This window comes from Gossypium hirsutum, chromosome D08, assembly GCF_007990345.1.
Source record: "Gossypium hirsutum isolate 1008001.06 chromosome D08, Gossypium_hirsutum_v2.1, whole genome shotgun sequence".
NCBI classification, from domain to species: domain Eukaryota; kingdom Viridiplantae; phylum Streptophyta; class Magnoliopsida; order Malvales; family Malvaceae; genus Gossypium; species Gossypium hirsutum.
Window position 1 is genome coordinate 63992732 of NC_053444.1, and position 9853 is coordinate 64002584.

The 9853-nt window shown below is 33.9% G+C and overlaps 1 protein-coding gene across 3 annotated transcripts; it reads right to left on the reverse strand.

Annotated features, from left to right (window-relative positions):
- Positions 1-584: 584 nt before the first annotated feature.
- Positions 585-8005, reverse strand: LOC107933802 (ubiquitin-activating enzyme E1 1). Of its 3 annotated transcripts, none has more exons than XM_016866084.2 (7): positions 7844-8005; positions 7240-7613; positions 5934-6151; positions 3337-4131; positions 2100-2968; positions 1592-2024; positions 585-1464 (listed from the first exon to the last, which is right to left on the reverse strand). In XM_016866084.2, exons 2-7 carry the CDS (start codon positions 7607-7609, stop codon positions 868-870), a joined length of 3282 nt encoding a protein of 1093 aa, XP_016721573.1. In that variant the 5' UTR covers positions 7610-7613; positions 7844-8005; the 3' UTR covers positions 585-867. The 3 variants fall into 3 exon arrangements, with proteins under 3 accessions (XP_016721573.1, XP_016721574.2, XP_016721572.1); XM_016866085.2 differs by having other exon boundaries at positions 2100-2878; positions 7844-7986; XM_016866083.2 differs by lacking the exon at positions 7844-8005 and having other exon boundaries at positions 7240-7774.
- Positions 8006-9853: the final 1848 nt, after the last annotated feature.

Here is a 9853-nt window from a genome sequence, read left to right on the forward strand (position 1 = left end):
TTTTTATAGTTTTTTCAAATTTTTTGACAAGTCAACGGGGACATCAGTAGTCTAACATTTGCCATATGATGTGTTTTGATTGGTTGACAATGATTTTTAACATGTTAGTTTCAAGTATAATGGAACGATAGTTTTAAGTATAATATGAGAAAATGGGTATAATTCAAAGGTCAAATCGACAATAAAGCCTAAATATTGTTAGCCAAAAGCAGAAATGGAAGCAATTTTGAGCTTTTTTTCAGTATTCTTACCTCTCTTTCTTTTTGTACAGAAAGAAGGTGATTTTTCTGCTGCCTTAAATTTCACTTCAGCAGCTTAACAGTTAAAGCTTGGTTTTTACTTACCAACTTGGTTCAGCCATTAAACTCATTAATGAAACATGGACATTTGTCCCTTCACCATCAAATGAAATGCTAGTAAAACTTGTATTAATAAGCCTAACACCTCTTTGCCATCGATTTTAATTAAGATATGAAAAGAGAAAGTGATAAATTAAAAGGAGATGGATCCCAACATGTGGAGATTGGGACCATAGATAAGGCAGCCAAGTGCCATAATTCCTGAACAGATAGACAATCGTGTTTGGAAGGACAGAATGAATTGTTTCCAAAAGTTAAAAAGGTTAGAGATCAGAAAAGCAACATCCCAAAGTGGAGGACTCTGAAAAGTTTCACCATTTCACATGGTTTGGAGACAAAGTGAAAGAGTATGACAATACAACATTATCCACAGGCACATGCTCATCAATGAAGTTAATATAGTTATGTTCCATTTTTGTATGCTCATTGCTATAACACCAGAATAGAAGAATGCCAATGTCATCCTAAAATCACAGCCTCGTTTATCAGGTGGATTGAATAAAACACCTCAACGATAGTATACGGAGATCTGAGGAATGTTGATGTCATTGTCTTCATCATCCTCACATGCCACTACCACATCCAAGTGGGACCGGTAGGGAGGCAAGTCTTCCTTGGCTATTTCCCGAGCCACATCTACCACCTTCTTATCCAATCGCTCTTTATGTCTCGGAAACATGTTGTTGAAGAGCAGGCAACTTCCATAAGATATGCTGTAAGCATTCAAGCCCTTATCTTTGAGCCACTGGATGAGTTCCCTCACTGTGGGATTACCTCTCAAGATCCATCTGTCCCACACAGTCCAGCTCATGTCACGGTGCTTCATGACCTTGGGCGGGACTGGCTCAGCCATAGAGAACAAAGGCAGTGCTAAGTTTGCAAATGTATTTCGATAGTCCTCCACTTTATGTGCTCCATCAAGAACCTTGTATAGTTCAAGGCATACAAGGCCAGTAGCCATAGCTGTTGAAGTGGCAATTGCTGGAATGATTCTTCCAGCAATAAACTTTGCCTTTAGCTTATCCACCTCGGGAATACTATAGTTCCTTGCCCTCATGTTGGCAAGCCCAGCTATAAGATCCATGTGATAGTTTGTATCATCATCCTAGAATTCATGAGATTACATTAGCATTAACTTCCATCAAAAGTTGATTATAAGGTTTCTAGAGATAAATAAGGATAGCACAAAAAGATATCGTTACAAGTTATCACCAGAGAAGATGTAATCAAACCTTTTCAAATTGAATTGGTTTCATCCTGAATCCTGAAGGCAAATTGTTCCTACAATGCTCTAACTTGAGGAGTAACTCATTAATGACGGCTGCATCATCCACAGAACCAGTGGAAAGACTAGTAGCCTTCTCATCTGTCTCAATGTTGACTCCTTCCTTCGGTTGGAAATCTGGGACTATTACCTTCTCAACTGCCTTGGCCAACATCTTAGTATTTTTGACCCAGTCAGGGACTGGGATCCCAAATGTTTCAGCTCTAAGTATAGATGCAGCCATAATAAATTGAAGATGGCTAGGATCAGTAGTTGAAAATTGAAGAGGACGTGGGAATCGCTTTGGAGCAGACCAGAAGGGAGCCCCAGTACTGGTTATGGCATCTTCAGGAAATGTAAATGTTAACTGCTTCACCCGGTTAACAAAATAGTCTTCAAATCTAAGTTCAAAAGTAAATAATATCAATCAAAAGGTCCTACAAGAAAATGATGCAAACAAAGAATTCTAGTACTACCTTAGACGAGCCCAAGTAACACAATCCTGGAATGTCTCACATTTTTCCTGCTCAAGGCACTGAAGGATGCGCTCCAAGTTATCCTTAGCTTGAGCATCAGCAGCATTTCTCATTGCAGTAGCATATTCAGATGGATTGGAAAGATAAGCATTCACTTCCGCAGGAGTTTTCTCAAGCAAGCCCTCAAACTCAGATCGAGCCCAAGTCAAACAATGGTCAATGTTGTGTGGAAATGAGTGCACCGTGCACATTGGAGCCTGTTTCTCGGTTGGGTCTCTTGAGGCTCCGTAGTTCTCAGTTAGATGAGGAATCACCATCTGGGTGTTGCATTTAGCACCAAGAGTTCCTGACTCAAGAAGTGGTTTCTGGAAATACAAGCACCTCTGATCAACATACAACCTAGCATTGACATTATCCAATGCATTGATGACCACTGTTAGGTTCTCCCAGAAGTCGTCATTAAACACACACTCAGTTTCAGGACCCACACGATTTTGCAAAGCTTCAATTTTAAGCTGAGGATTTATAGATACAGCAGCAGAAGCAGCAACAGTAGATTTAGCTTGCCCGATGTTCCAATCCTGGAACAAAAACTGCCTGCTAAGGTTGCTCTTCTCAATTACATCATCATCAGTGATTGTTAGCTTGCCCTGACTACCACATGAAACACCCATCAATGCCACATTTTTCAGGAACTCACAGCCTAAGGCCCCAGATCCAACTATAAACACTTTTGCGTCCTCCAGATTCTTCTGAAGTTTGGAGCCAAATACTGATATCTGTGCATCATAACGGCTATTCAATGGTTTAAAATCAATGGGGTCCAAAGGTTCAACAGGGAGAGACTCCACTGAGTCAAAATAGAAGAACTGTTGAAAACAAATGATTTATGGTTAAATTTCCACTAAAAATCAAGTTCAAAAGCAACTAGAATTATATATCAGTTGTGAAAGTATCACGAATTAAGTTGCACAAACTATCACCTATTTAACAAAGTCTCCTAATTCTTACAAAAACAAAATTGCTTAGTTTGACAGATTAATTTAGTTAAGAAGTGCCTAAAAGTTCAAACGAGTTCATGCATTTGTTACTAATAGAAATGAAGTCCCAATAGCATAATTAGAAGGTGTTAACTATCTAAGCATTGGCATCCCTAAATGCATGTGTAGATAGATACCATCTAACATACATGCGTAACTATGAGAAAAACATATGGAATAGAGTAGTTCCGGCCAACCTGAAAAAGTGGATGAAATTTTCCAGAACATGCTTTGACTACCTCTTGTCCCACAATTCCTCCAAACATGGCAGCCATGGGATTCAGTACTGCTCTGGCACCAAAGGCAAAATGCGTCAGAAGTTTTGGGCTGATATCTTCCAGTCCACCCTCCCCAAGGCATTCATTGATGTTACCAGCAATAGATATAAACTTCTGTGCATCTTCTTCCGATCTAGCAACAGGAAAGCGGCCAAATTCACAAATAAACCTATTCAGTGCTTGAAACGCAATGTGCAGGAGAGGAGGGCGGTCAAACTTCGAGAAATCACTCAGAAGAAAATCACCAGGGTCTTTAAGAGCTGCTCTCAATGGCTTAAAATTCAACACCTTGGGTTGTTTCACCTGAGTGACAATGCCACCTTTAACATATGTACCAAAATTTGTGGTGTCCTCCTCAAGAGTAAACGAGTATGGCCTCACACTTTTAATCTTCCGTGGCTTTCCATCATTGAGTTCTTTCATACCCTGAATTTCAGAGAACACAACAAGATTCCCATCCTCAAACTCAAGCCTTTCATCATCGACACATGATACTAGGGCAGGGTTGTCATTGCTGATGGATGCAATTATACCCGTGTGTGGTTCCTCTCCATCAACATCAAAAACAGTAAACTTAGGACCAAAGTCGCAAAAGACAGTACCAAAAAGGCCTCTAACTTCAGTCTTGATAAAGGAAATTGGAGGCTGATGATTATGGCAATAGTCATTATACTCGAGGGATTTTTCAAGACTTATATCAGTGAATACAACAGCCTGCACCAGTTAGAAAAAAAAAAACCAACAGAACACAAGATGACATATGTGCTGAAAAAGTAAAGAAATTAAAAACATAAGACGAGAGAAAGAGGAGGAAGCCATGAATACTCAATCATAAATAGAGGTGAAATAGTAGGGGTTTTTTATTTATTTTACAAGCAATCAATCTCTACAACTTGAACCCACCGCATGGACAGTAAGACGAACATCCATGACCAATAAGTCAAACAAGGGTTAAATCTTATTCTTCCAAACAGGAGTTGTAAGCGAAACATTAATGTTTGTAAACTATTTAAGTTCAATTCGAAAAAAAGTTCAAATTTGATTCAATAATTCAATCGAGCTCAAGCTATTGAAAGACTTGAATTTAAGTATTTTAATTTTGATAGGAGCAACTTGTGAGTCTAATGAAGTTTTTCATTTATAACATATTTATAATATTAAATTACTACTTTACCCGCAAACTAAAATCCAGCCTATATAATTTTTTTCTTTTTACTCTTTCCTTTGCAATTATGCCGTTCACTTTCTCATTTTCGTTCGAGCAGGTAAATGCCAGGGGTGAATTTATTTATTTATTTATTTTTGGATATAGTAAATGTAACTGATTGAGTTTTTACAATTGAATCAAATTCTAGCAAGCGAAGTCAGTGTTGAACTCAAGAAAAACCATGAAAGTTGAAGACAAATAATAGTGTGAAGATGAAGCAGCATTTCGGACTACTTGCTAAGTTTCTGAAACTCGTTAGTTATAGTGGTTTCTGGAGGAACAAGATGTGCTTCAATGTTTCAAGACCCACACACTAGTTCCTAGGAAGCAGCATTTCTGAAACTCGTTAGTTAGTAAACAACTTTCACAGGAATCTTAGCTAGTTTCTGAGTTTTCCTCTACTTGGTTCTATGCTAACCAATAATCAACCAGAATATTTGACTATGCTCCACCTAAGAAACGAAAAATAGTTTTTACCATCACTATTGTTGAAAGTAGCATCACCACAGATGATACTGAAGTTTCAAATAAGGTGCTACAAGTTCCTAAGGCTAAAACCCAGGGGTTATTGGAGATTAGTTGGATGTTAAATAAGTTTAGGCTTAGAAGGGTAATCAAGATACGAGATTTTTGGTGAAACTACCTGGATTGCAGAAGAAGAGCCGCAAATAATTGATCACAAAATTTATGCCCAGTGAAAGTTTCCTTGTTTTCAAAGCCAAGGAGAATGACGCAAGACCTTTCCTACTTTACTATTACATTATTTTATTTTTATTTATTAATAAGGGTAAACTGCAAAAGTAATCACTTTTGTTTACCTCATGTTACGTTTTAGTCGCTTATATTTAAAATGCTACGTTTTAATCACTTATATTATTGATTTGTAACATTTTAATCACTGAGTCATTAATTGTTATTAACAATATAAGGGTAAGCTGGCATGACATGTTAAATCATCATTTCAGCTTACCGTTACACCGTTAATGACAATTGATGGCTCAGTAACTAAAATGTTAGAACACATAACATAAGTGATTAAAACATAATATTTCAAACATAAATGACTAAAATGTAATATGAGGCAAACAAAAGTAACTATTTTGATAGTTTACATTATTAATTATTAGACATGGATAGAATTAGGTTAAAGGGTATTAAAGCTCCCAGAAGTTTCAAAAAAGAAAAACCAATTAAAACTTTGATTTTTTTTTTGTACTCAAATGAGTCCTTCAACGTTAGAAATACAATTTAAACAAAAAACCTAAACATGGGCAAAGAATTAGATAAATGAGTGAATAAATTGAAGTACCTGGAAATCAGAAAGTTTTTGCTTGGTCAAAGTGGTCGTTAAGGTGGAAATGACGACAGCATTGTTTAGCTCCTGCAACTTTTGAAGCGAAGCAAGTGCTCTATTCTTACCAACATCATTCTCAGAGAAAACAAAACTACTGGACAAATCCCACATCTCCACCACTCCTTCATCATGCAAGGTCACGGACTTAACACCAGTAAGTATTAGATTCTTTGCTACAGAAAGCCAAAATGAAATTGGAAATCATTAGCTTCACATGACATTCAAATCAAATTAAGTATAGTCCTGCACTGAAGATTATAAACTCCTCACACATTGTCTCGTTAACCACCGTGAAAAATATTACGGAACGCATAAATTTTGCCTTTATGTGATATATATTTTAATTTTTAACGCTTTTTAAAATTTTCTTTTACTTTATTTTCTTTTTATTCTTTTTTTATTCTTCCTTCCTTTTTCACGTTTCTTATTCTTTCCTTTCTTTTTTCTTAATCTGTTCCTTCATCACCATCTTCATCTCACCCATGAACTTTCACCATTATCATCTTCAACCCACGAACCAAAAACCCCAAACCACTGAAAACAAAACCCAGACGTAAACAGCAACAAACGCCCAAACCCATGAATTTGGATTGTGGAGAGGAAAAGCCTGATGAGGCTTTGGTGCTCCATTCGCAGATCCCAACAGTGAAATTGAAGCTTAAGAGTAGATAAACAACATATAGAAAACGGAAGCTGATCCGATGATCGGGGAGGGGGATCGGAAAAACCTAGGCCGCAACTTTGGTTTTAGATCTACGAAAATCGATGATAATTTTGAAGAAACGGAAAATAGATTCGGAAAGAGCATGAGAAAACGAATTTGAAAGTGAAGTTTGGGCTCCGGCGGCCACCGGCGATGACAACCAGCGCGGTGACCCGACACCAGAGTTGGCCGGATTTTGGATCTGGCTTTTAGTCTCGGAGAGTTGATGCAACATTTGAATTGGAGAGGGAAGAAAAGAAACCGAAAAAGAAAGGAAGAAAATAAAAATAATATATTTTTTTAAGTATTAGCGAGCCTCACAAAAATATTATTATTTTAATATTAAATTAAAAATGACATGGTGATTAAAAAATATATGGTTGATTTTAACATTGGATGATGGCGCAGTGATCAAAATATCATAAACTGATAACATTAATGATTAATGATTATTTCAAAATAAATTAAAATTTAGTGATTAAAATTCATACCTAAATGATTATTTTATAATTTACCCTAAAATAATTATTATAATAAATAACGTAGAAAAATGGATACCAATTTCAGCACCGAGGCCTTGCATCCCCGAGATGAGGATATTGGAGGCAAAAAGGCGTCGCATTGTCTCGCGGCCATACACAGCAAGTTGTCGGCTGTGCAGATCCTCATCTATATCATTGTGATTGGCATCTCTGGGAGCCATGACCGATGGCTCAATCACGAAAGTGTTACTGTAGTTACTGCTATTGTCCCCTGTGGTTACGCTTTTTTTATCAGCAGTCAAATCGGCGGCAGCAGTGGTGGAAATGCGATGCTTCTTGGTTGGCGGTGAGACAGTGACGTCGTTTATGTTGTTATTATCATTTTCAGACTCTCCTTCTACAACCTCTCCTTCACCTGCTCTCTTTCTAGGAAGCATATAGTGCATTAAACTGCCGAAAATGCCATAAAACCCAAGAAAAACGATCGTCAATGCCGCTAATGTAGACAATTTCATGTTATCATCCATCTCACACATCTCACTTTTATTTAAAAAAAAAAACAACAACAACAACAAAGATGGGTAAATCGAACCTTAGTCTTATCATGATTGTTATTAAATATTCTTTTATTCTTATTTAAGCATTTAAAAGAGAAAAAAAAATAAAAAGGAAAAACGTACCGGTTAGGACTCTGATCAAGAGGAGAAAAGAATCCGAGGAAGGAAAATTGGTTTCCTTTAGAGTATATTTTAATTTTGCTGGTGAGTTTGTTTATGCTTCAAGTTCAGTGAGGGAATGAGAATGAAAAAGAAGCTTTCCTTTTTCTGATTTAGGGTTTTAACAGTTTTAATTTGGTTGTTAATTTTTTATATTAAATTTGGGTTCGAGTTTTTACATTTGTTTTAATAAAAATAAATTTTATTTATGGCTTTGGGTAATATATGATTAAGTTTTAAATTTTTCTATAAATATTTTTAAAAAATAATGATTTTTTAAATAAATAAAAAATAATTTATATAGTATTTTCAAATATATATAATATTATTATTTTAAATATAAAATATTTATTTTTACAATATAAAATTTTAAATGAGAGAAAAATGAAATCAACTCGGTTAGATTACTCACAATTTTTTAAGATGACTATGTAAGTTTATTTACAATATTTGTTAATTGGTGCCTTTTGATATTTAGATTAATTAACACCTTTTATATATATATATATATGCTTTAAGACTAATGTTCTATTTATTCTATAGAAAAAAAATATTAATGTTATATTTATAATAATATGGTTTAATATTAATGTTCTATTTGATAGTATGCTTTTATGTCAGGTTGATTATTTATTTGTTTTAAAATACAGATTAAAATTTTTAAAATTAAAATATACTCTAAGTAAGATTTTCATAATTGAATCGGTGGCCGAACTGGTTAGGCCACGGTTCATATAGTTTTATTAAAAAAATCATAAAAAAATTTGTTCCATTGGTTTTTTTAGCTTAGTTTAATCGGTCAATATCGGTTCACAAGTCAACTAGTCTAATGCCTTTCTTCGAACAGATACTGTGACTGGTTCGATCCAATTCAAACAACCATGACTCTAAATCTCTACATTTCATACATTTGAGATTTAGTCTTATTTTTACTTTCGTGAATTTAATCCTCTACTTTTTAGATTTAAAAGTCCACTTTTAAATTATATATTATCAAAATCATTTTTAATTAACAATTAATTTGACAAAAATAAATAAATTTTAATTTTGCAACACTATTTTTTATTAAGCAAATTGGAGTTGCCACTTATCTTTGTCTAGGTATGATTGAACACTTATTAAATATTTAAGTATGTTATATAAATTACATAATACATTAAAAAACAAAAACATTACATTATATTACAAAAATATAAAATGAGTCAGATTCACCTGAAGTCAAGCCTTAAATGCTGAGCTAAAGCTCATATTTTTTAATGGGCCTAAAATTTTTCATGATAATTTAATTAGTTTCAAATTTCGGTTTTTTCATATTAATTTTGTTTAAGATTTTCACTTACCTTTTATCAAATAAATTTTTTTTATAGTTTTCTTAATTTTATTTAGTAAATTTTAATGAATTCTTTTATAAATATTTCTAAAATCAACTTTTCAAGTAAAAGTTAATAAAAAAATCATATAAAAATTTTAAATTATTTTTACTATTATATATATAAAGCATTTAAATTTATATTGTAAAGATTTTATAATAATTATAAATTAAATAAAAATAAAATTCTATTCTTTTCGAAGAATCATAATTTTAAAATTTTTATTTCATAAAGAATCCACGCACTTCTATTCGAATTGATTTCTTCTCAATTTGGTTGCTCGAACCCTAATCAAGTTCGATTTATTCTTTTCCTTTACTTTTGAATTAGTACTAATGTTGGTATCTTAACCATTATGCTACCTCACATCATTTATGCCTCCAACATTTCATTCTCATTTCATTCATAAAACAAATACCTTTCTCATTTCTCAGCCAATTTATTTTGTTTTTCTTCAAAAAAAAAAATTACTTGTCTGAATATTTTTTATCTTGAATTAAGTCGAGTTTAAATAACAATAAATTCGAATTTGATGAACATTTATTTTAAAATTTAGGTTTGTTTTGAGATAAAATTGAGCTACTTAAATTTGCGCTCAAGCTTG